This window comes from Corythoichthys intestinalis, chromosome 1 (genome assembly GCF_030265065.1).
Source record: "Corythoichthys intestinalis isolate RoL2023-P3 chromosome 1, ASM3026506v1, whole genome shotgun sequence".
NCBI lineage: Eukaryota > Metazoa > Chordata > Actinopteri > Syngnathiformes > Syngnathidae > Corythoichthys > Corythoichthys intestinalis.
Window position 1 is genome coordinate 10,866,228 of NC_080395.1, and position 26,973 is coordinate 10,893,200.

The following is a 26,973-nucleotide window of genomic DNA, read 5'->3' on the forward strand; positions in this document are numbered from 1 at the left end:
ATGTAAATCTGATGTTGGTAGATTGTTTTCTTCTTGAAGAAGAAATGCATGTGTGACAGCTTAGCATTTTTTTAACAAAGTGTTTTGACAGTTGCCGTCATATTTTCGGAATCAAAGCACCGTGTACCGGAACAGCATTCCAGCCCTGAATCTTATACCGGAATAGCATCCCGGCCCTGAATCTTATACCGGAACTGTGTTCCGGCCCTGAATCTTATACCGGAACTGCGTTCCGTCCCTGAATCTTATACAGGAACTGTGTTCTGGCCCTGAATCTTACACCGGAACTGCGTTCCTGACCGTTGTGGCTCACTTTCACCCCTGATAATAGTTTATTGTACAGTATGATAACAACAGTTCATATAATTTTGCACCGAGAAAAAAAATATTTAAAAAAAATAAATAAAAATCAAACATCGTAAGCAGTTACTCACTATGTTACTCATTACTTGAGTATCTGTTCACCAAATACTTTTTTACTTGTACTTGAATACATTTTTTTGGATAACTACTTTACTTGAGTGATGTTTTGATGTAACACTTGTCTTACTTGAGTAAAATTTTGGGCTATTCTACCCACCTCCGGAAGCAGCAGCAGCAGGCATGATGACGCAGAACCCCACTTTGACGCTGGCCATCTGGGAGAGGTGGATGTCCGCGCCCGACCTGCCAGGATGTCTCCCAGCCCACTGCCCGAGGCTGGATGCCTTTATCTCTCGTTGGTCAACATTAACAACAACAGCAGCCGCATGAGAACAAAGAAGTGGGAGCTGACACCGTCAGGAACTGAAGGATGGCGGCGACGCGGCGGGGAGAACGAGACCCTGACATGGCAAGAACTAGGTACTGTTTACACACACACACACAAAAAAAAAAAAAACTGAAGACAGAATGGCGGACGAGACTCGGGCGTCGTGAAGTCGAATTCGCAGAAGTCGCAGAAGTCGCATACGTCGTAACCGGGGGACTACCAGTACTAATAAAGACATCTTCCCTGGAACCTGTCAAATAAAGTTTGGAAACGGAACAGACAATATTTCAAATAATAATGCATTTTATTTCAAAGCACGTTTCAAGACACTCAAGGAGCCATGACAACAGAGTTTACAAAAACTACAAATAGTATGGTCAAAAGCAAAATCAAAGTAAATCAAAGTAACAGGAAAGAAGTCATATCATAAAACAGACCAGATGATCAAGCAGGATATGATCATTTATCCAGATATGGTTTGAGCCCGGATTAAAAAAGTGGGAAAGAGCTACATTGAGTACCAGAGTTTAGAGTTCCAGAGCTGTGGGACGGAATGGGTAAATATAACCGTCACTCTGTATTTATTTTTTTGTATGTGAAAAGTGATTTTTTTTAACCCTTTAATGCATGCAATATGAAGCAATTGTCAGAGAATCGCAAAATGTAAAAAATATGGTCTTAATGAAACCTTTTTTTCAAATTTGTAAAAGAGAAAAAATATATATGTGTAATAAGCGCTCTAATATCTATAACCGTTGCTAAATCCTGTTTTTTTCCCTCATGGAAACTGCAGATGCATGAGTTGACTTGCATCCATTTTTTTTTTTTTTGAGGAAAAATATTTCAAAATCATGAAATTCTAAGTGTATCAAAGGTGATACATTTGGCAAGAAAGGGTTAAATACTGATTAAAATTATACTAATTTCACTCAAACCTGATTTAGGTGCATGTTTAGGTGATGAAAGCGCATGGAAAAACAAAAATGGCCAGCAATGTATTTTAATACAAGAAATACTCAAACAAAAACATCTCTCCTGTTAAATATAAAACGGTGTAATTTAACCCTTAAGGTACTGAGCCTTTGTGTGTGAGTGTGTGTGTTTTTGGCAATTTTAAAATATACATTTGGAAAAACTGCAAATATAAACTGATTACTGATTAAAATTATATTAATTTCACTCAAACCTGATTTAGGTGGATGTTTAAGTGATGAAAGCGCATGGAAAAAACAAAAAAATGCAGTAATGTATTTTAATACAAAAATGCTAGAATAAAAACAACTGTTGAATTTAAAACTATAATTTAACCCTTCAGGTCCTGAGCCCTTATGTGTTGTTTATTTTTTGGCAATTTTAAAAATATTTATACTTTTAAAAATCTGCAAACATAAACTGAAGTACCCCCCTCCCCCAACAACTTAGGTGCATTTAAAGTCCCCTCAGCAATATTTTCGCAAATGATCACTCCAGATATCATGTGGAAATACAAATGAACTTGACAGAATACAAAAATACAATTAGTGAAAACAATGTACACAGAGAAGAACAAGAAAACAAATGATCATTATTTTGAACATGCTTTTTACTCCAAGCGTCACTCAAACCTCTCATCTCCCACACTCTTTCTGTTCCGTTATCATTATGACAAGCGACAGTACCACGACCAATGAAATGAGTGGGATTTGGTATTGTCATTGTTCCGTCAGCTCATTGGTCAAAAAGCAGGAGAGGCGGGGAGTTCATTTTCCTGCATATTCTTGTAAATCACTATAACAAAATTCGTTCGTTGTATGAATAAGACACTATTTTTCTAGGGCTGTCAAATTTATCGCGTTAACGGGCGGTAATACATTTTTTATAATTAATCACGTTAAAATATTTAACGCATTTAACACATGCACGGAATGACCGTTCATGCGTTGCCTCAAACAGTTTACAATGACGCCGTTTTAGCACATTGAGAGCGAAAAGGCAGAGAAATGCGAGTGGATACAGGCGTTCATTGGACCGCGCCTTTTATTGGCTTTAGCTTTGGCACCTACTACTACCAGTAATGGTCGCCCAACTTCCCATCATCCTTTTGGACGGAGCAAGAGACGATCTTTTACTTAGCACGCCTAATTGAACACAACGCAGAACGTACTGCATACCATTTGCCGCCAGCACTGACAGTAATGGTTGCCCAACTTCCCATCATCCTTTTGGACGGAGGAAGAGACGATCTTTTACTTAACATGCCTAATTGAACACAACGCAGAACGTACTGCATACAATTTGAAGCCACCCCTGACAGTCATGGTTGCCCAACTTCCCATCATGCTTTTGGGCGGAACAGTTAAGTCGCTACAGTATCATTTATTGAAAGCACAACCAAAATAATCCGATGTCTCAAAAAAAATAATGTTCACAAAAAGAAAAACGTTCAAGGCAAAGAGAACTGGCATTCCCAATCAAAATAGCTATGCAAAATACACATAAAACTTACTCAGACTTTGCCTTAGCTAGATCTCTAATTAATTTTAAACTCGCCATTGACACCTTGTGGTGCATTTCAATCACTACCATACGTAGTTAAAGACACTGTGGAAGAACAGCAGGGAGCCCGATGTGACGTCACCGCTCAACAATGTCAACAATGGCTAGCTGTTAGTTTATTTTTTGATATAAAATTTTACAAATTTTATTAAAACGAAAATATTAAGAGGGGTTTTAAAATAAAATTACTAAAACTTGTACTCAAATGATCTTTTAAGAACTACAAGTCTTTCTATCCGCGGATCCCTTTAACAGAAAGATTAATAATGTTAATGCCCTCTTGTGGATTTATTGTTATAATAAACAAATACAGTACTTATGTACAGTATGTTGAATGTTTATGCCCGTCTTGTGTCTTATCTCTCCATTCCAACAATAATTCACAGAAAAATATGGCATATTTTAGAGATGGTTTGAATTGCGATTAATTACGATTCATTAATTTTTAAGCTGGGATTAATGCAATTAAAATTTTTCATCGTTTGACAGCCCTATATTTTTCATGATAATTCCCCAGTGTGGCTTCTAGTGTGTAACACTAAATGTTGCTCCTCAGCGTATCTCAAACCACAAAGTGCGCAAGAAAAAGGCCTTTCCCCAGTGTGTATCCTTGAATGCATTTTTAACCGATCCTTCCGAGAAAACCTTTTCTCACAAAAGGAGCAGGCGAAAGGCTTCTCTCCTGTGTGTGTAGGCTTATGCTTTTCTAAATCAGTCTTCTGACGGAATTGTTTACCACAAAGTGAGCAGTGAAAAGGCTTTTCTCCGGTGTGTGTGCTCATGTGTTTCTTTAAATTTCCTTTCTGGGTGAATCGTTGACCACAACATGTGCAGACAAAAGGCCTTTCTCCAATGTGGGTGCTTGTGTGTTCATCAAAATGTTCCTTCTCAGTGAATCTTTTACCACAACACGTGTAGACAAAAACCTTGTCTCTAGTGTGCGTACTCTGATGCTTTTCTAAATTAATTTTCTGAGAAAATCTTTTATCGCAAAGTGTGCAGGTGAAAGGCTTCTCTCTGGTGTGCGTGCGCTTATGTATTTCTAAATTAATTTTCTGAGAAAATCTTTTATCGCAAATTGTGCAGGTGAATGGCTTCTCTCGAGTGTGTGTGCGCTTATGTTTTTCTAAATTGGTCTTCTGAGAAAATCTTTTATCGCAAAGTGTACATGTGAAAGGCTTCTCTCTAGTGTGTGTGCGCTTATGCAGTTCTAAATTAATTTTCTGAGAAAATCTTTTATCGCAAAGTGTGCAGGTAAAAGGCTTCTCTCCAGTGTGTGTGCTTGTGTGTTTGTTCAATACTCCCTTTTCAGTGAATCGTTTACCACAACATGTGCAGAGATAAGGCTTTTCACCAGAGTGTTTACGCATATGTCTCGTCAACTGATACTTCCAACAAAATCTTTTCTCACAAAAGGAGCAGGGAAAAGGCTTCTCTGTAGTGTGTGTGCGCTTATGTAGCTCTAAATTAATTTTCTGAGAAAATCTTTTATTGCAAAGTGTGCAGGCAAAAGGCTTCTCTTCAGTGTGTGTGCTTGCGTGTTTGTTTAATTCTCCCTTTTCGGGGAATCGTTTACCACAATGTGTGCAGACAAAAGGTTTTTCTCCAGTGTGTATCATACGCATATGTCTCGTCAACCGATACTTCCGAAAAAATCTTTTCTCACATACGGAGCAGGCGTAAGGCTTCTCTCCAGTATGTGTTTGCATGTGTCTTGTCAACTGTTGCTTCTGACAAAATCTTTTCTCACATAAAGAGCAGGTGTAAGGCTTCTCTCCAGTGTGTGTGCTTGCGTGTTTGTTTAAATTTCCCTTCTCGGCGAATCTTTTACCACAAAATGTGCAGACAAAAGGCTTTTCTCCAGTGTGTGTACGCTGATGCTTTTCTAAATGAGCCTTCCAAGAAAATCTTTGATTACAGAGTGAGCAAGAAAAAGGTTTCCCAACCGTGCATTTTTTGGTGTCCTTTTTCATTGATGACTTCTTTAAGGATTTCGAAGCATTTTGGTCAAAGTCATTATCCTCCTCATCAGTGTTAAAGTCAGAAGAGTGGGACGTTACGTCGTCGCTGTCCGAAAGCGGAGCTAAGAGTCCGTCCGGGTGCGATCGTCTTTGTCCTTTTGTTGTGAGGTGCTGAAAGGAGCTGTTGCTCGAAGGTTTCGCTGCTCCGCTCTCTTCGTTTGGACCGTCATTTTCCTCACTCTTGACAATGACAATCAATGGAAATGTGGTGATTTCGTCTTCCTGTTCTTCTTCTTTAATGCTGGGGATCTCTGGCTCCGCCTCCTGTTTGATGTACGGCATCTCCGACTCAGACTCCTGTTTAACGTGGAGGGGATCGTGTTTTTCAGGTATAAGATCTTCTACAGCGACATCTGTGGGACACTGGGTGAGGGAAAAAAAAAAAACACATGACTTGCTCAAGTCGGGCCTTTGCCGTGATTTTCATGTTGCATATGTTTTTTACCGACACTAAGAACCCATTAGCCGTAGAATACACAAAAAAATTATTAAATGTTTCATTAAAATGCATCAATTTCATTATGGCATGTATCAGTTTTAAGGTTTATCGTGGTATGAAAACGTCAGTTTCAAAACCACAAAAATTTTCCGTCATACCGTAGTACAGTTTTAGCCATTTTTTAATGTCCCAAATATGCAGCGAGAAATCTGTGGCGGGGTTTCCCCTACATAGAAAAGATTGTGGTGCACCGCCACACCACAATAAAAGCTATCACGCCTTGCAAATTAGTTTTCTTTTAGGATTTAATGATACATTCCAATTTATAATTTGTATAATTTAACAATACATCCAAATTGATATACAGTGGGGCAAATAAGTATTTAGTCAACCACTAATTGTGCAAGTTCTCCCACTTGAAATAAATGTTAGAGAGGCCTGTAATTGTCAACATGGGTAAACCTCAACAATGAGAGACGGAATGTGGAAAGAAATCCCAGAAAATCAAATTGTTTGATTTTTAGAGAATTTATTTGCAAATCATGGTGGAAAATAAATATTTGGTCAATACCAAAAGTTCATCTCAATACTTTGTTATGTACCATTTGTTGGCAATAACAGAGGCCAAACGTTTTCTGTAACTCTACACAAGCTTTTCACACACTGTTGCTGGTATTTTGGCCCACTGCTCCATGCAGATCTCCTCTAGAGCAGTGATGTTTTGGGGCTGTCGTTGGGCAACACGGACTTTCAACTCCCTCCACGGATTTTCTATGGGGTTGAGATCTGGAGACGGGCTAGGCCACTCCAGGACCTTGAAATGCTTCTTACGAAGCCACTCCTTTGTTCCCCTGGCTGTGTTTTTGTGATCACTGTCATGCTGAAAGACCCAGCCACGTCTCATCTTCAATGCCCTTGCTTATGGAAGGAGATTTTCATGCAAAATCTCTCGATACATGGCCCCATTCATTCTTTCCTTTACACAGATCAGTCGTCCTGGTCCCTTTGCAGAAAAACAGCCCAATAGCATGATGATTCCACCCCCATGCTTCAGAGTGGGTATGGTGTTCTTCGGATGCAATTCAGTATTCTTTCTCCTCCAAACACAAGAACCTGTGTTTCTACCAAAAAGTTCTATTTTGGTTTCATCTGACCATTACACATTCTCCCAGTCCTCTTCTGGATCATCCAAATGCTCTCTAGCGAACCGCAGACGGCCCTGGGCGTATACTTTCTTCAGCAGGGGGACACGTCTGGCCGTGCAGGATTTGAGTCCCTGGCGGCGCATTGTGTTACTCATAGTAGCCTTTGTTACTTTGGTCCCAGCTCTCTGTAGGTCATTCACTAGCTCCCGCCATGTGGTTCTGGGATTTTTGCTCACCGTGCTTGTTATCATTTTGACGCCACAGGGTGAGATCTTGCATGGAGCCCCAGATCGAGGGAGATTATCAGTTGTCTTGTATGTCTTCCATTTTCTTATAATTGCTCCCACAGTTGATTTATTTATACCAAGCGTTTTGCAGATTCAGTCTTCCCAGCCTGGTGCATTTTGTTTCTGGTGTCCTTCGACAGCTCTTTGGTCTTGGCCATAGTGGATATTGGAGTGTGACTGACTGAAGTTGTGGACAGGTGTCTTTTATACCGATAATGAGTTAAAACAGGTGCCATTAATACAGGTAACGAGTGGAGCCTCGTTAGACCTCGTTATAAGAAGTTAGACCTCTTTGACAGCCAGAAATTTTGCTTTTTTGTAGGTGACCAAAAACTTATTTCCCACTGTAATTTGGAAATAAATTCTTTAAAAATCAAACAATGTGATTTTCTGTTTTTTTCCCCCCACATTCTGTCTGTCATGGTTGAGGTTTACCCATGTTGACAATTACAGGCCTCTCGAATATTTTCAAGTAGGAGAACTTGCATAATTGGTGGTTGACTAAATACTTATTTGCCCCACTGTATACAGTGGGGAGAACAAGTATGATACACTGCCAATGGGAAAACCCATTGCCAGTGTATCAAATACTTGTTCTCCCCACTGTATAGCCAAAATTTCCACACTATTTGGCAGAAGTAGTCTGAAAGAGCATGTTGAATACAAATTGTTCCTTTACATGCTTTATTTTGAAAATCACATTGGTTCTCCTGTTGCAAGCGTGTGCCTTACTACGTTGGAGCTGAGTTCGGGAGAAAAATCCACAGAAAGGTTGATTAAGTTAACAAATATAATTCTGGTTTAAACCTGTGAAAACGACCTTCATATTGACATTGACTTAACGTTGAAGTTCTTAAGGGCATGTTTTCGACCCGAATCGCTGCGTCCTAGCATAGCATTTGTTCGTTGTTGTTGATGTCACTTGTTGTAATTTGAGTATTTTGAAGTATTTAGAAAAGATTTAAGTTGTCAACGGATGAGGGTCCGATAACAGAAGGACTATTATTGTTGTGGTAATGTTGTACGTATTAAAGCCAAATAAAGAAAAAAAAAAAACTACAAGATGTAAGTCGTACTATTGCTACGGGAAGAAAAAAAAGTCGTATTATTACATAAAGGTATGCATTTTACTAGTGATGCACGATAATACATTTTTCAACCGATATCGATAATCGATCATTTCCTGCCCCATCCACCCGATAACCGATAATGTCACGCCGATAATTCTATTCAAATATGTATGTAAAATTTTAAAGCATACAAAGATCAAATTTTACTGTGCAAAAATGTAACTTTGTGCTATTTTTTTCCACCTCAAATGTGAACAAGTAGTAAATTCCAACAACTAAACAATGGCAATGACGTTGTGTAATGGTAAGCTTTTGGCAACAATTACTTGGAGAGTAAACACCCAAGTTTCACAAAAATGCTTTTAAAAGTAAGCCATTCCTAACATATATCACATCACTACACTGCAAAAACACCGCTTTAAAACTGGCAGAATTGGACAAAACTGTTGATTGCGCACATTTGGAGGCTAAATCAAGTATATAATTATCGGATTGCATTATCGGTTGAATTTCGTTTTGATAATTTTACTAATTTTTTAGCGTGGCGTTTTGCCGTGCTCCTTCTATCTGAAATGAATGACCTGAAGAAAAATAAAAAGGTATCTGACTGACACTGTTACCTTTTCTGTTGTAGAAACAAAAAATTAGTAAGGGGGAATTGTAAATAAATTATAGAATCAAGATTTGTTATTAATAAAAACATTTAAAGTGTTCGTTGGCTGTCCTGAGTAGCATTTGCGATCGCTACACAAAATTACCAATGTAAATTGCCCCCAAGAACGGTCACAGACCTAAGACAACCAGGGGATATAATATATAAGAAAGACAGGGCATATGGTGGTAAAGCATAAATTATTGAAACAGGAGAATGTCAATGTCATTGTCATTTTTAATTGCTTCAGTGTCCCCAAAACGTATTTATACGTCTTTTGCGTTTTTTTTCCACAATCGGCATCTATACATTCCCATTTATCTCAGATAGAATGCACAAAGCTCAAAACCCATTTTAAAGCAATAAAACTGGCCACTGGAGGGCTGTAGCGCATTTGGTAAGACCCGCAACTCTATTCAACGGCAACCAGCGGCCAAGCCACAAAGCCCGGGAGAGGTGAAAGACGACCAAATGGATGCCAGGCGGCGGACGACCGAGCAGAACAACCGGTAGGACGCCCGGGATGCCAGGCGCTGGACGACCGAGCAGAACAATTGGGACCACGAGATGCCGTACAGTCCATACTGCTCGCGAGCAGACCGCAGAGACTAAAAAAAATTTCATCTTTTTGAAACGGGCGGCGATGAGGGAAAAGTTTAACCCCCTGTTGCAGCCAACACAACGTTATCTTTCCGTTAGTTTTATGTAAATAAATTGTTACTTTGTTATCAAAAGCTGTATTTGTCTTGTTTTTTTTTCTGTTATTTTGTAAAAAGAAAACATTATTCAGATGTTTGGGATGTAACTAAAGCAAAAAATAGCTGTGTTAAAGTCAAAGTTATGTTTGAAATGTATGGGTTCACAAAAAGCTCAATTTCTCCGTTTTTTCATCAGAAATTGGAAAAATGCTCAAACTAAGCTATTTTCTAATGCTGATTTCTAAAGAATGGAAAAAGATATGAACTAACTTTTTTTCCTTCTGAAAGAAGAGAGTAATCTTTCTTTTGGTGGGTTCCATGTTTATATAGCAATAGAACAGAATTTTCTGTGGGCCTTGCAAAATCAGTCAAAATCCAGTAAAACGGTCGGGAGCGAAGGGGCTTGCTCCAGTGAAAATGGCTGGGAGTGAATGAGTTAATATAATTTGTGTTTAAATATTGCAATTAAAATTAGCTAATTAATGAGGTTCATATTCAAGAGAAATGTAGCCCTGACCCCCCTTCAATAATCTGTTTGGTCTTATTAATGGTTTTGTTAATGTCCCGTGTCCAGCAAAAAGTGTACATGCATGTTATGTTGTTATATCATCCCTACCAATGTTAAGACCAAACCTACGCTCTTGTTGTTAATACATTGCTTATTACATGACCAACTGTTGATCCAGCATTTATCCTCTTATGGTTTGCTTGACTGTATCCATGTTGATATTGACTGCTAAATGACTAAATATGTTTACTCTAGTGCTTTTATTTACTTTCACATTGGTTTCAAAACAATGAGCTAAAGACTGGATTGTGTTATTTTTTTCTCTCTGCCCTAACAGGTTTTGCACTCTAAGCGCTTCAATGAGAGTCCTTTAAGGCCATGGGTCATCATTGACTTTAAACTGTCCATTCAAATATTGTGTTGGAGAAGTTTCAATACCTAAAATAGAAATGCAATAACTGTAATGTACATATTTATTCACCTTTATTTACCTAAGGCCATTGAATGTTTTTTTAAACCGCTTTGAAAAAGACGTTTTATTGTAATCTTGTATTTATATAGTGTTTAGCTTATTATAATTTATTATATTATATATTATAATATCTTCTGCCCCCTGTCAGAGTGTCGGCTATTTTGCACTAATGTAAGGCTTTTAAACTGTCAGTTCAAATATTGTGTTGGAGAACTTGCAATACTTAAAAAGGTAATGCAAGAACTTTAAAGTACATATTTATTCTAGTGATGCACGACAATACATTTTTCAACCGATACCGATAATTTCCTCCTCATTCCAACCGATAACCGATAATGTCAAGCCGATAATTCTATTAAAAGATTTATGTAAAATTTTAAAGTATACAGAAAAGAAAATATTACTGTGCAAAAATACAATTTATTGTTCTTTTTTTCAACATAAAATATGAACAAGTATTCAATTCCAACATCTAAACAATGACAGATTGTCAGACATTGTGTAATGGTAAACTTTTGGCAACAATTACTTACAGAGTAAATACCTAAGTTGCACAAAAATGCCTTTAAAAGTAAGCAATTTCTAACATATATAACATTAATACACTGCAAAACACACCTCCTTAAAACTAGTCAGTTTTAAGTGTAAATCTATTGCAAATAAGTGAAGTTATCTGCCAGCGCTTCAAGTGTATTTCTCTCAGATTTCTTGGAAGAAAAATAGTTATCTAAAAATAATCTTAACAATTTTATTTAAGCAATACATTATTATAATTAATCCTAAAAAAAACTTGGAAGAAGGAAATATTTTGAGTAATATTTGTGGCTACAGAATATTATTGTTATTTCATTACAACAGGAATGTTCATATAAAAATTGATAAGTGTTAATAACTGCCAATAAGTTTTGATTATCTACTGTGACTGCAATTGAGCAGACAAATAAATTAATTTGAAAAGTGATTGCTAATGTTATATGCTTTGTTGCACACTGTGAAAATGATTAACTCAAAAGAGCTAGATGTCTTGTACCCATTCTGCAGCGCTTTGTTTACATTTGCGGCACTCACGACATTTGCTTTACAGCAGCTAAACTGATACACGGCAGTACTATTTGGACGGAGTTGGAGCTCGCATCCCCGTGCGTGTTGTTTTGTGCCTGAGTTTTGTTAAGCCAAAAATAAAGGCAGCGTTACAAAGTCATCTGACCGCTCGTCATTTTACATACTGAATGCATTATTGACTGGCTGACTTCGTTTTCTCCATGTTTAAATTATCATCTAACCACTGTGCCGTCATGATAAGCTTGCTTACTGGACATCACTTTTCCAAATGTCCGTGGTGAAAATGTGGTTGGCGTGTTTTTCATGAAGAATAGTGGTCGTATAAACTGCATCATTTTTTTATCCAGGGCTTTGGCTCTAAGATATGATTGCTTCGATACTTGCTTTTATTTGTATCTGCCAGCACCTGCTTTTCCCCAGTAATTATTTTGTTTTGTTAAATGTACACCTTATGCCTAATATATACATGACCCAACAAAACAGAATTGTTGTGAAATTCAAAATGTTGACTGGACAGTTATGGACTACGCACATTAAATCATTACAAACATCAAATATTACACAATACACCAAAGTATATCAGTAGCCGTGTTCTTAAGTCTTTCTGATAGTTTCCCCTGACCTTTTTGCTGCAATAATATAATGAAAACCTGAAATTATGGCTTTTAGTTTTGGTGTGCCACCCCAAGATTTTACGTAGCCCCATCTGGCCACCCCTATGAAACATTTCTGGAGGCGCAACTGCAAAAATCAACAAGTAGTTATCTGTAAATACCCCATCAACAACAAGTCTGATATTGAATAATTAGTAAAACAAGTAATGAACATGATCTTACCCTCATTTCCTTTTCGTTTTTTAATTGTTCGTCGTAACCTGGGTTTCCTCTCCTCATCTTCCACGGAATGCGTTAACGTGTCTGAGTTAGCAAGTTAAGCTAAACTAAACTAAGTTAGGTAAGCTTGCGAACCTTAAACATAAAGCCAAATTAATTCCGCTAAGCTTTAAATTGGGAGTTTTTAGGCCACTAGATTCTTACTTACTAACTTACACGATGCTTTGAAAGAGCTCGTTTGATTCGGAGAAAAGTACAGGAATGAACTACATGCAAACTGGATGAGTACACAAATGTTGCGTCAAGTAAACCGGATGTAGAAACGTTCAGGCGCTGAAACTTCAGTGTAATATTATGGAATTTGGAATCAAAACGGCTTCACATCACTGGACTCCGAAAATATTTAATCAATCTTGATAAATAAATTCGAATTCGACTCATAATTATCAATAACTCAATTTAGAAGGCTCAGAACTTTTCTCATAAATCTGTTTAATGTTTGGTCTTTAACCAACTTCCTGCCCTGCTTCCGCTGCACGTCTTCCATCAAGGAACATAACAATGAACTCGCTTCATTTTCAAGCAATACAGCTTCCCAGGCTAATTTGGTTGAGCTTCTCTCATTTACCATGAGCTCTAATTATTCCAAAAGGAAAAATGAAGAAGAATACGAGTAGAACAACTGTACATAGATGTGAAGAGAAGAAACGTCCAGGAGTGGTCACTGTTGCCCAAAAAATATTATTCACTTGTATATGGCGGAAAACACTCAGGTGACTTGAAGTTCCGCTCTGGGAACCCCAATTTGGCCAAATTTCAAAATTGTCCTATATAGATGTGTGATACATCATTGGAAAGCTTAAAATCTCCATTTTCTGGGGGAACAAAAATTTTGAACAGGAGGGAGGGCATTAAAAAAAAACATTTTTTTTAAACAGCAAAACCCTAACTTGAGGCGAGAGCAGAATTCAAGACGCCACGATTTTAACGAGGTATTATCGCGTACTTACCTTGTTTCGATCCAAAAACTCCATGTCGCATGTATCACCGAGTGCCAAGACACAAGCTGTGAATGGCCACAGCCGGATTTTTGGGGGATTTTATGGGTGAAACATGGTGATATAACATGGGTCGGAATGCAGAAATCGCAGACAACAAGGATCATTTTCCAGATTTTTTTGTTTTGGACCAAATATTTATCATCTAAAATATTGGGGGAAATGCGAAAGTAACGAAAAAATACAATTAAGCGATGGTTATGAGGTAGATATCTGTGACTTTTTTACAGACGCCAATTTTTTCATTGTGACCTCATTTGTTTAAAAGTTTAAAATATGCACGTGAATAATTTTTTTAAGTCGTCCTTTTTTTACACTAAATATTAAACATGAATTAAGGATTCTAAGCTAAAAATGACAGACATTTCGAATAACAAATACGATTATTTATCTTCTTTTTATGGCTAGGTTGAAACAAAAGCGGTTGCGCGACGTCTGTAAATGGGGGTTTCCAGGGTAAAACGGACAAATTAAAAATAGTTCGGGGGCTTCATGCGCCATGAATCTGCTATGGCAGCATATAGACATATTGTCCTATCAAACACAACAGTTCTTTTGGCTTAAAATACAGTTTATTTTAAAGAGGGGTGCAAGAGCAGAAAATGCTTTTTCAGCCTTGCTGTGTTTTCCGCCATATATGTATTTTAATTCTAGGCTCTAAATGAATTGATAAATTGCTCATAAAACCTAAGTGTTTTTATACATATATATATATATATATATATATATATATATATATATATATATATATATATATATATATATAGACTGTCTCAGGAAATTAGAATATTGTGATAAAGTTCTTTACTCTCTGTAATGCAATTAAAAAAACAAAAATGTCATACATCACATCACATCAACTGAACTATTTCAAGCCTTTTATTATTTGAATATTGCTGATTTTGGCTTACAGCTTAAGAAACCTCAAAAATCCTATATCAAAAAATTAGAATACTTCCTCAGACCAAGTAAAAAAATAATTTTATAACAGCAAAACTAAATCAAACATTTGAAAATGTCCATTGATGCACTCAGTACTTGGTTGGGAATCCTTTTGCACGGATTACTGCATCAATCCGGCGTGGCATGGAGGCAATCAGCCTGTGGCATTGCTGAGGTGTTATTGATGCCCAGGATGCTTCGATAGCGGCCTTCAGCTCATTTGCATTTGTAGGTCTGGTGTCTTTCATCTTCTTCTTAACTATACCCACAAATTCTCGATGGGGTTCAGGTCAGGGGAATTAGCAGGCCAATCAAGGACAGTGATGCCATGGTCAGTGCACCAGTTACTGGTGGTTTTGGCACTGTGGGCAGGTGCCAGATCATGCTGGAAAATGAAATCCTCATCTCCATAGAGCTTTTCAGCAGATGGAAGCATGTAGTGCTCTAAAATCTCTTGGTACACAGTTGCATTTACTCTGGACTTGATGAAACACAGTGGACCAACACCAGCAGCTGACATGGCTCCCCAAACCATTGCTGACTGTGGGAACTTCACACTGGATTTCAAGCAACTTGGATTTTGCTCCTCTCCAGCCTTTCTCCAGACTCTGGCGCCTTGACTTCCAAATGAAATGCAAAACTTGCTTTCGTCTGAAAAGAGGACTTTGGACCACTCTGCAACTGTCCAGTGCTTCTTCTCCATAGCCCAAGTCAGACGCTTCTTCCGTTGTCTTGAGTTCAGAAGTGGCTTGACCATGGGAATACGGCTATTGTAGCCCATTTCCCGGACACGTCTGTGAACTGTGGCTTTTGATACCTGGACTCCAGCTTCAGCCCACTGTCTTTGAAGCTCCCCCAAATTCTGGAAGCGGCTCTTCTTCACAATTTTGTTAAGGCTGCGGTCATCTCTCTTGGTTGTGCAGCGTTTCCGGCCACATTTTTCCCTTCCAACAGACTTTTTGTGGATATGCTTTGAAACTGCACTCTGTGAACAGCCTGCTCTTTGAGAAATTTCTTTTTGTGTCTTACCCTCCTGATGGAGGGTATCAATGATGGTCCTCTGGACAGCAGTCAGATCAGCAGTCTTCCCCATACTTGTGATTTAGTTTACTGAACCAAGCTGAGTGTTTTTAAGGCTCAGGAAACCCTCGCAGGTGTTTCGAGTTAATTAGATGATTCAGGTGATTAGTTGAATAGCCTACTTGTATACTTTTTCATGATATTCTAATATTTTGAGATAGGATTTTTGAGTTTTCTTAAGCTGTAAGCCAAATTCAGCAATATTAAAATAATAAAAGGCTTGAAATAGTTCAGTTGATGTGTAATGAATCCAGAATGTATGACATTTTTGTTTTTTTAATTGCATTACAGAAAGTAAAGAACTTTATCACAATATTCTAATTATCTGAGACAGTCCTGTATATATATATATATACACACACACAGTGGGGAGAACAAATATTTGATACACTGCCAATGAGTTTTCCCATTGGCAGTGTATCAAAGTGTATATTAGGGGCTGTCAAAATTATCGCGTTAACGAGCGGTAATTAATTTTTAAAATGAATCCCGTTAAAATATTTGACGCAATTAACGCACAAATGCCCCGCTCAAACAGATTAAAATGAGAGCACAGTGAAAGGTGTACTTGTTGTGTTTTTCAGAGTTTTGCCGCCCTCTGCTGGTGCTTGGGTGCGACTGATTTTATAGGCTTCAGCACCCATGAGCATTGTGTAAGTAATTATTGACATCAACAAAGGCGGGCTACTAGTTTATTTTTTGATTGAAAATTTTATTAAAAGAAAAACATGAAGAGGGGTTTTGATATAAAATTTCTATAACTTGTCTTTTAAGAACTACAAGTCTTTCTATCCATGGATTGCTTTAACAATGTTAATAATGGTAATGCCATCTTGTTGATTTATTGTTATAATAAAGAAATACAGTACTTATGTACTGTATGTTGAATGTATACATCCATTTTGTTTCTTATCTTTCAATTCCAACAATAATTTACAGAAAAATATGGCATATTTTATAGATGGTTTGAATTGCGATTAATTGCGATTAATTAATTTTTATGCTGTAATTAACTCGATTAAAAATTGTAATCGTTTGACAGCCCTAATATATATATATATATATATATATATATATATATGTGTGTGTGTGTGTGTGTGTGTGTGTGTGTGTGTGTGTACAGAAGAGCTCTGAAATGGTCCACAATAGAGGAAGTAAAAAAAGATGGGAAAGAACAAAAGTATTTAATTGTAATAATAAAAAGTTCAAGTAATTCTATGATCAATCAGATTGGAAAATATTACAATGCACAAGACTAATAAAGATATCTTCCCTAGAACCATATTTCAAAATATCGCCTTGGAAGACAAAGACCTGTAACAACAGAGTTTACAAAAGCTACAAACAGTCTTCAAAAGCAAAATCACAGTAAATCAGAGTAACTGGAAAGACGTCATATCATAAAACAGAATATATGATCAAGCGGGATATTGCGCTAGGCCCCTCCAGTACTGGCGGTCTTGTGCCAGCAGATTTGCAACCTTCAAGGTAACTCCGTGTTGTTGGAGGTCATCCCCGATGGTGTCAAGCCATTGAATTCGGGGCTTTCCTTGTGGTCGTCTCCAGCCTGCAGCCTTTTGGTTAAACTTCAGGATGGCTCTTGTCGGGTGGTCAGGAGGAAGACGGAAAACATGGCCACGCTAGCAGATACGGCGATGTGCAGCCAGACGGGAGGCTCTGGGCTGATTTGTCCAGGCTCGCAGGGTTTCGTTGGATATTTGCTGGGGCAGTTTCAAAAATATATACACTTTAAAAAAAACTGCTAACATAAACTCTGAGGTCAACTGTTTTTTCCCCCCACAACTTTAGTGTTGTTAGGTTTTAAATACCTGTTGTGAGGGTCCGGGACCCTATTATTGGTAAAGACACCGGATTACTCCTCTGTCTTAACTTTACTCGTGTTCGTTACTCAGAAGCGAGGTATACTAATAATTGAGTGCTAATCTAAATAAAAGAGTCACAGGCCTTGAGTTGCAATTTGATCCGATTGTATTGATTCCAGAGACAAAGCAATTAAAAGTTACAGATATCTGGCTGATAGTTCTCTAGTCTGGGCATCACACAAAAGCAGAAGTATCAGTACTTTCTCCAGCCAGGCATATTCCTTATATATTCCATTTGTAAGATAATTAGCATACTAAGACAATGGGGTGTCGTGATGTTGGGATGTCGTGACGAGCAGGTGTCCAGACAAAAACAGGCCTCTTCAGCACCAGCACCTCCGGTCCAGACGCCTAGGTCAGGCTGTGGCGCAACCTGTGTCCCCCTGTGACCCTAGCACCCTTCCGCTAAACAATACCTACTTGTACTTGTGTTATGTCTAACCGGGTTCGTGGCCCACTTATAGGGAAGTAAATTAAGCAGAAGTATTGAAACTTCACCAAACTTTAGAAACTTTAGAAATTTACGGTTTACCCGTGACTGCAAAACAGGGATGGGACTATTCTGCTGCGTTAGCATTAACAGGAAAGGGCCCTTACAGGCATGAAAATGGGTCAGGGGTTAAAAAGGTGAGAAGGGTGTGGAGGAAATATGTTCCAGCACACTGTGCACCCCAACAAAATATTGAGCTCTGTCGACCCACACTGTGTTTCAGCAGGGCCATGCAGAGACCGGGTTGAGGGGCGGGTGCTCGTAGATCAAAAGGAGCACATGAAAAAGTATTTAATACACCTTAAAACAACATAACTTCAATTTTAACCAGCTTTAGATAATAATTGGCTGCGACTGTGACATACTTTAATTGGGAGGGGGCAACAGTGAATAGAAATCAAAACTGTCATCAACACTTTCTGGCTGTGACTCAGTCTACTGCTACTTCGCGGTTTTCACTTATTGCGGCGGGTTCTGGTCCCCATTAACCGCGAAAAACGAGGGATCCCTGTATTTCTGAAAAGCTTTAAGAAGCAGGACTCATTCCCACCACTCGTCGGGCCGGTGTTGTGCCGACACCGGCCGTCAGCTCAAATCCAAGCCGAAAATAACGCATCTCCGGCTGACGACGGGAGCGATGTAAGGCGCCAACTCCATCCGAGAGCATGCCGCTTAATTTGACTCAACAGTGTGTTTCTTCGTTTATATTACCGCTAAATACACAAGCTTGACGCCAATTTAACAGGAGCTATTTTTTTTCATGGGAGATTTGGCTAGCTCTGGCAGTGTTCAACGCAAGCTGCAACGAATGGCAGTAACTTTTTTATATCGCAAAATGTGAAAACGATTGAAACCATTACTCACCAAATTCAATCTGCTGGCAAATACAGGCAAGTGTGTATGCTGCGCTCTGGTCTGCCCCGGTGTGGATAAGGCCTGCTTTTTGTTTTCGCAGCTTTTCAATGCCACCCAAAAGCTCTCCGAGCACTCCATGTACAGTAAGGAGTGCGCGCGTTTGGAATAATGGAACGCAGCTTGGGCCGATGATTGGTTCTCGTCAGCGAAGCATCTCGAAGGATTTGCTGACTGTGTTCTTAAGTGCTGAGTTTACGTACTAAGTTAATCACATGATGATAATAATAATTAAATTTAACCTCCCGACCCCCCCCTCCCAAAAATAATTTCTCCTCGGATCTACGCAATTCACGTCGGTCGCCCTTTTTGACTTCAAAACGACGAATTTCGCCGAAAGGTGAGAGATTTTCATGCCTGCCCTTAAGGTAAATCTGCTTGTGGACAAGATAGTGTGGTAACAATAGCTGAGAATAAATGCGAATAAATGTGGAGGATAAATGCGACTAAATGCGGTTAAATACAGCGAAATTTATTTACCTCTGACAGTGTGTTCAAACTTCAAAGTCCCCTCAGCAATTATATTTTCGCGAACGATCACTCCAAATATCATGTGGAAATACAAATATACTTGACCGAATACAAAAATGCAACTAGTCAAAATAAAGTGCACAGAAAAAAACAGCATTATTTTGAACATGCTTTTTACTCAAGCTTCACTCAAACCTCTCATCTCCCACACTCTTACTGCACGTTGTCTTATGTTAGCATTGCAAGTGACAGTACAAAGACCAATGAAATGATGGGATTTAGTATCGTCATTGTTCCCTCAGCTCATTGGTGAAAAAGCAGGATAGGCGGGGGAATGCGTTTTCCTGCATATTCTTGTAAATCACGATGCGAGTATTAGTTCATTATACAAACAAGACACCATTTTCAGTTTGATGATGATTCCCCAGTGGCTTCTTGCGTGCAATACTAAATGTCACCTCTCAGTGAATCTTATACCACAAACTGTGCAGGAAAAAGGTGTTTCCCCTGTGTGTATTCTCATATGCATTTTTAACTGATCCTTCTGAGAAAACCTTTTCTCACAGAATGAGCAGGCGAAAAGCTTAGCTACTCAGTGAATCTCAGTGAAAAGGCTTTTCTCCAGTGTGTGTAGTACGAGTATGTTTCGTCAACTCATAGTTTCGATAAAACCTTTTCTCACATAAGGAGCAGGCGTAAGGCTTCTCCCCAGTGTGTGTTAGCATGTGTCTTGTCAACACTTGCTTCTCACAAAATCTTTTCTCACATAAGGAGCAGGCAAAAGGCTTCTCTCCAGTGTGTGTTCTTTCATGTTTCTTTAAAGTTCCCTTCTCGGCGAATCCTTTTCCGCAACAAGAGCAGACAAAAGGCTTTTCTCCAGAGTGTGTATGCATGTGTCTTGTCAAATGATGCTCCCGACAAAATCTTTTCTCACATAAGGAGCAGGCGTAAGACTTCTCTCCAGTGTGTGTTACCATGTGTCTTGTCAACAGTTGCTTCTGACAAAATCTTTTCTCACATAAGGAGCAGGCAAAAGGCTTCACTCCAGTGTGTGTTCTTATGTGTTTCTTTAAATTTCCCTTTTCGGCGTATCTTTTACCGCAAGTGCAGACAAAAAGCTTTTCTCCAGTGTGTGTACGCTTATGATTTTCTAAATGAGACTTCCAAGAAAATCTTTGATCACAATGTGAGCAGGGAAAAGGTTTCCCAACCGTGTATTCTTTTGTGTCCCTTTTCATTGATGACTTATTGAAGGATTTTGAATCATTTTGATTAAAGTCATTATCCTCCTCATCAGTGTTAAAGTCAGAAGAGTGTGACGTTACGTTGTCGCTGTCCGAAAGCGAAAATAAGAGCCCATCCGGTTGCAATTTTTCATCTCCTTTTGTTGTCAGGTGCTGAAAGGAGTTGTCGCTTGAAGGTTTCGCTGCTCTGCTCTCTTCGTTTGGACCTTCATCTTCTTCACTCTTAACACTGACAGTCATTGGAAACTTGGGGATTTCATGTTCCTGTTCTTCCTCTTTAATGCTGGGGGTCTCTGGCTCCGCCTCCTGTTTGATGTACTGCATTTTAGACTCCTGTTTAACGTGGAAGGGCTTGTGCTTCTCACTCAGGTTGAAGATCTTCTACAGTGACGTCTGTGGGACACTCGGTAAGAAAAAAAAAAAAAAAATCATGTGATTTTCTCAAGTCCAGCCTTTGCCTTGATTTTCATGTTGCATATATTTTACCGACACAAAGAAACCATTAACTTATTCACTACCAGCCATTTTCACCAGAGCAAGGCCCTTTGCTCCTGGCCGTTTTTTTCTGGATTTTGACTGATTTTGCAAGGCCCGGCGCACCGATTTACATAATCCATTCCAGTTTTTGCTTCGGTTTCCCTAAAATCCGGTCCGCATTTTACGGCACACCTTACTGTCACGCAATTTACCAAGAGACTTTATCGAGAAAAATGTCAGCTCTGTGGGATCATTTCACCTTAAAGGACGACTAAGACGAAGAGGCAGAGTGCAACATATGCCACAATATAGTCAAGCGTGGTGGTAAAGCTGTAAGAAGTTTTAATACAATCAAACTAATCAAGCATTTAGCGAAATACCACCACAAACAATATGAGGAGTATGTGAAGAAAACCGAAGACAAAAAGAAAGGTCCTACGTAACTAACACTGGCAGAAACTTTTGCTATGCGTGACAAACTGGCACTCGACAGTCCCAAAGCCCAGGGAATAACAAGAGTCATTGCCGAAGTCATTCTGGATGACGAGCCATTATCTCTCGTGAGTAAAGACGCACCATCCAATACTTAGAACCACGGTACAACATGCCCAGCCGTCATTACATCCTTGAGCGATTCGGCGGTGGAAGATTCGAGAACGATTCACAAATATCCAAATACCGATTATTGAAATGTCAAGTAAAGCGGAACTAATACACAGCGCGGTCTTCGGGACGCAATGAGAAACGGACGGCATTGCGTCCCGAGTGTAAACATCATATTTGTCATAGACCCGGGTAATGCCAATGCTCAACTCACGGCTTTAGCTCAACTCATGTCGCTAGATAAAAAACACAAGAATACCTGACTGCTGCTGACAGCCGCTACAAACTACGTCAACCTCGTTTTACTGTATAAAATAGACATCATATGTATATAGAACTACATGCAAAATGACAGACTCGACGGCGTATGGCAAACCATTTATTGAAAACTAGATGCGTTAGTAAACAGCCGCCATCTTAAAGCAGAAGACTTCCATAGTAGGCTGTTGTAGTGGACCTTCCAAGTGAACCTTATGAACTTTTTGTCTAAAATACTCCTAAATCGGCAAAATCTTGACTTGAATCTATCTTCAAAACAGTTTTAAAACTTTCACATGTCGAAAGTAGACAGAAGGGAAATTATGGACAGGAGCAATCTTAACAACTTTAACAGTTGATTCGCAAAATTAAATTAATTGTTGTTTAAAGCTGCTGATACAGAATGGGGACTTGAGTATTTTATTGACCATTTTAAAATGTTAACTTGATACTGAAATAGTTGTTTATTTAAACCCGAGAGGCTTTTTATACAATTTTTGTAACTTATTCACCAAACATTAAAATCATCTAATAGCTTGGGGGAGTTGTGGGATTTTCCACTGAAGTTGTTTGTGTTTTGCTTTTTTAAGACAGTTTACGATATTATTTGCACGTTTTACTGACTGACTATGCCATTTCTGTTTGTTATTTATAATGTTTTGTGTTTGTCACTGAATAAACAGGTCAGTTTCTTGTGACCAACCATTGTGTGTCATTCAAACTCACCTAATTCAGCTGGCTAGTTGTTATCAAGAGTACTAAAACCCTTTTCAACATGAGTCTGACAACTAAGTAAAGAGGCTAAATAACTTTAAACTAGGGGTGTCAAACGATTAAAACTTTTAATCGAGTTAATTACAGCTTAAAAATTAATTAATCGTAATTAATTGCAATTAATTGCAATTCAAACCATCTATAAAATATGCCATATTTTTCTGTAAATTATTGTTGGAATGGAAAGATAAGACAAGATGGATATATACATTCATCATACGGTACATAAGTACTGTATCTGTTTATTATAACAATAAATCAACAAGATGGCATTACCATTATTAACATTCTGTTAAAGCGATCCATGGATAGAAAGACTTGTAGTTCTTAAAAGATAAATGTTAGTACGAGTTATAGAAAATTTATATTAAAACCCCTCTTAATGTTTTCGTTTTAATAAAATTTGTAAAATTTTCAATCAAAAAAATAAACTAGTAGCCCGCCATTGTTGATGTCAATAATTACTTACACAATGCTCATGGGTGCTGAAGCCTATAAAATCAGGCGCACCCAAACGCCAGCAGAGGGCGACAAAACCCCGAAAAACACAACAAGTACACATTTCACCGTGCTGTCATTTTAATCTGTTTGAGCGGGGCATTTGTGCGTTAATTGCATCAAATATTTTAACGTGATTAATTTAAAAAATTAATTACCGCCCGTTAACGCAATAATTTTGACAGCCCTACTTTAAACTTTTATACATGCTCAGATAGGCCGGTATCAGTATCGGCCAGTATCCGTATCGGATCGGAAGTGCAAAACAATATCAGTATCGGATCGGAAGTGCAAAAACCTGGATCGGGACATGCCTCGCTCAAACTGTTAGCTCCTTTAAAGACCAAATGTGAAGTAGAAGTGCAAAAACCTGGATCGGGACATGCCTCGCTCAAACTGTTAGCTCCTTTAAAGACCAAATGTGAAGTAATTTAATAAAATGCCAAATAGGGTCACAATTAAAGTAATTAAACATTGTCCAACAAATAAAGCATGAAAAAAATAATTTATATGTTGTATATTTGTCAAAATAATCGTGTTTTCGAAGTTCGAGCCTGGAAGGGGACGAACCCGAAAGTGATACGTCACACCGATAACAGCAATGGCAGCGCTCCATACGGCCGCCATACAAAGCCCTTCAAACAATGATTCAAACAGCGATATAAGCGATAGATCGAGCACAAGTGAGGAGATCCAAGTTTTTGAAGAGTTGGAGGAAGAGGAGGAGGTTGGAATTTTATGTTGGACCATACATGTATTAGCCAGACGCTAATCAGGATGCAAACAATGTGCCCGGACTACCATCAAGATTACAAGATAGGTAAGATATAGACCCTACCCATGTGACGTCACAACTCCGCTCTCCTGAATGGTACCGCCCAACTGTCCGTCAAAACATAGTGTTAACCTGTTACGGCTACGTACATTCCTCCTATTTACGGCGTGTTTTTCTGCTCCTTAACATTAATAATCAAAATGGTGAAGGCGTGTGTGGCTGTTGGTTGCACTAACAGAGAAGATGGAAGGAGAGACTTGAAGTTTTACCGTATTCCGAGGGATCCAAAGAGGAGAGCGAAATGGACGGCTGCAATTCGACGTGAAAACTGGGCACCAAAAAATCACCACAGACTATGTAGTAGTCATTTTATATCCGGTAAGATGCATTTAAGATATACTTAGAGGGTTTTGGGCTGACAAATAACCACAATTAAGATCATTGCTAGGCTAATCGCCGACAACATACACGTATGTATGTAGTGAGAGTGCTATCGCTAAACCATATAAACATTAAAAGCCTTGACTCCATTGACAAACGACATGAAATACATTAGACTTGACAGTGGATGTTAGCAATAACAAAAGATTTTGAATGGAAAATTTCGTAACTCACCTTTCCAAGCACAAGATAGATTCCTGCCGATTTTCGTGGACGAGGACCTGTTTCACCCAACCAGCAACGAAGTATTTATAAGCCTCCAAGCTCTTGAAGTTTTTCGAATTTTTGTGAGAATAGGCTGATTTTGTGTGGACAAGATAATTGTAAATATCAGCGTAGCAAATGTCAGGCAGACAGGGCGAAGACAGTGGGTCGAAAAACATCGATTTGGGCATCAAATATGGATCTGGCGACTGTATAGAACGAAGCTTTTCCACATAACGCCTTTTATGCAACACATCCAGTGAGTTTACGGCATCAGAAAGCACCGGGTCTTCCATGAAATGCATTTTAAATTCCTCGATCAATTGAAACCAATGCTAATACAGAGACAAAATGACGGACAAGTGGGCGGAACCATACAGCGAGCACGCGGTTTTGTGACGTCGGTGGGTAGGGTCTATAGGCTGTTGTTATTATTTTTATGATTTGAAGCATGTCAGGTAAATAAACCACCTACTATTGCCTGGGATAAAAAAAAAAAATGACGAATTTATAAGTGTAGGCAAAATGAACTCAATACAACTATGATCGGGGATTGCCACGAGTTAGCTTTCGGCTAACGTCGCTTGTTCATTCCACAACACGATCGGGGTTTTGACTCGAGTTAACTTTCGGCTCACGTCGCTGCTGTCTACTGTTCATTCCACAACAGTTGGCAGCTCTGCTTTGACAAAGTCATCAGTCATCTATCCAAAAATCACACTTTTTTGCAAATCCTTGATCATTCGCAGACCGATTGAGGAAGCAGGCATCTTTGAAGTGTTTGTAGCAGAGAACACTACTCTATGATGGCGTGAAATTCATTCGCTTTGTGCGAACGAAAGATGTCCATTTTCGTGCCCTGCTATCCTTTGGCCACTCATACAACTTTTCTTTAGATTGAGAACAATACATCGCCACACACCGCCGTGGCATCTTAGCAAGAAGTAATACTGTTCTATGGCGGACTTCCCTCGTATTTCTCTGTGTGACGTAATTTCCGAAGATTTCCGAAGATTGTCGAAGAAAAGCATTTTCGTTGTCAAGGTCGTTGTTTAGCCATTGATGTTATTCAAAAACATGGTTGGCCAACCGTACTTCACATTTGGTCATTAAATCAGGGCTAAAAACCCTTCTGTTTATCACTGTATATTCACAACTGTCTACATATTTCAAATTTTTTTTTAGAAATTGCTTTTTATTCTTTTTCTGATTTATTCCCATTTCTGATTTCAGTTATTAGTTTTTTAAGTATTCGTGATTTAATGTTTTTATGTAAATTTTATTTCCTGTTTTAATTTTCTGTTTAACTTTCACTTGATTTAACGTGATTTTCAGGAATCATTTTATCACTGCCCGAGGATCTTCATGTGATGTAAAGCTCTTTGAATTGCCTTGCGCTGAATTGTGCTATACAAATAAATTTGACTGAATTGGGGACATTATTGAAACACTTCCTTTTCAGCAACCAAAAATCGAAAAATTGTTATCCGTAAATGCCCCATCCTCAACAAGTCAGTTATTGCATAAAAATTAAAAAGTAAAACAAGTAATGTCATGATCTCACCCTCATTTTCGTGACATGGATTTCATCTCAACTACCACGTCTTGACTCTTTGACGTGTTCAGGATTGCGTTAGACTTCAGTCAGTCGTATTTTGTGGCTCTTATAAGACAAGTCGAGAAGGGTCTTACACAATTAAAAGTAATCACTCTAATTTTAAACAAAAGACCCCCTTTAAAATAAAATTTAGACATCGGAATGTGTTCCCGTGTTTTAGCTAGCGAGCGAAACTAAACTAAACGAAGTTAGGTAATCCTGAAGAAGCTTCAACATAAAGCCAAACGACTTCCACTAAACTTTAAATCGGGATTTTTTAGTCCACTAGATTCTTACTTCGGCACTTACCCGATGATAATGCTTTGAGAGAGCTCGTTTGGTTCAGAAAAGAGTACAGGAAAGGAAAGAACTGCAAACCCGGATGAGTACACAAATGTTGCGTCAAATGAACCGGAAGTAAAAAACGGTCAGGCGCTGAAACTTCAGTGAACAAAACTGCTTGACATTTTTTGACTCCAAAAAGATTTAATCAATCCGATAAATAAATTCGAATTCGGCTCATAACTATCAATAACTCAGTTTTGAAGGCTCAGAACTTTTTTTCCTAAATCTATATGTTTAAAGCTCGGTCTTTAACCAACTTCCTGTCCTGCTTCCGCTGTAGGTCTTCCATCAAGGAACATAACAATGAACTCGCTTCATTTTAAAGCCTTAAAGCTTATAAGGCTAACTTGGTTGAGCTTTCCTCGCTGCCATGAGCCCTAATCATTACAAAAGTACAAAAGAAGCTTGCGAGTAGAACAACTGTACACGGACGTGCAGAGAAGGAACG

At 38.6% G+C, this 26,973-nt stretch overlaps 2 protein-coding genes across 4 annotated transcripts; both read right to left on the reverse strand.

Annotated features, from left to right (window-relative positions):
- Positions 1-1,059: 1,059 nt before the first annotated feature.
- LOC130916453 (gastrula zinc finger protein XlCGF57.1-like) lies at positions 1,060-26,576 on the reverse strand. 2 transcript variants are annotated; one of them, XM_057837206.1, is made up of 2 exons: positions 26,490-26,576; positions 1,060-5,670 (listed from the first exon to the last, which is right to left on the reverse strand). In XM_057837206.1, exon 2 carries the CDS (start codon positions 5,587-5,589, stop codon positions 3,787-3,789), a length of 1,803 nt encoding a protein of 600 aa, XP_057693189.1. In that variant the 5' UTR covers positions 5,590-5,670; positions 26,490-26,576; the 3' UTR covers positions 1,060-3,786. The 2 variants fall into 2 exon arrangements, with proteins under 2 accessions (XP_057693189.1, XP_057693183.1); XM_057837200.1 differs by lacking the exon at positions 26,490-26,576 and adding an exon at positions 12,477-12,763.
- Positions 19,095-26,474, reverse strand: LOC130916507 (oocyte zinc finger protein XlCOF19-like). Of its 2 annotated transcripts, none has more exons than XM_057837297.1 (2): positions 24,554-26,474; positions 19,095-20,946 (listed from the first exon to the last, which is right to left on the reverse strand). In XM_057837297.1, the coding sequence occupies exon 2, from the start codon at positions 20,875-20,877 to the stop codon at positions 19,912-19,914; it is 966 nt and encodes a 321-aa protein (XP_057693280.1). In that variant the 5' UTR covers positions 20,878-20,946; positions 24,554-26,474; the 3' UTR covers positions 19,095-19,911. The 2 variants fall into 2 exon arrangements, with proteins under 2 accessions (XP_057693280.1, XP_057693273.1); XM_057837290.1 differs by having other exon boundaries at positions 19,095-20,956.
- Positions 26,577-26,973: the final 397 nt, after the last annotated feature.

Bases quoted from the DNA above. Each gene is read 5' to 3' on its own strand.
- LOC130916507 (XM_057837297.1), bottom strand. From the start codon at position 20,877: ATGCAGTACATCAAACAGGAGGCGGAGCCAGAGACCCCCAGCATTAAA.
- LOC130916453 (XM_057837200.1), bottom strand. From the start codon at position 12,533: ATGAGGAGAGGAAACCCAGGTTACGACGAACAATTAAAAAACGAAAAG. The intron at 5,671-12,476 runs GTAAGATCATGT...TCCCTCACCCAG, and splicing joins AAAACGAAAAGGAAATGAGG to TGTCCCACAGATGTCGCTGT.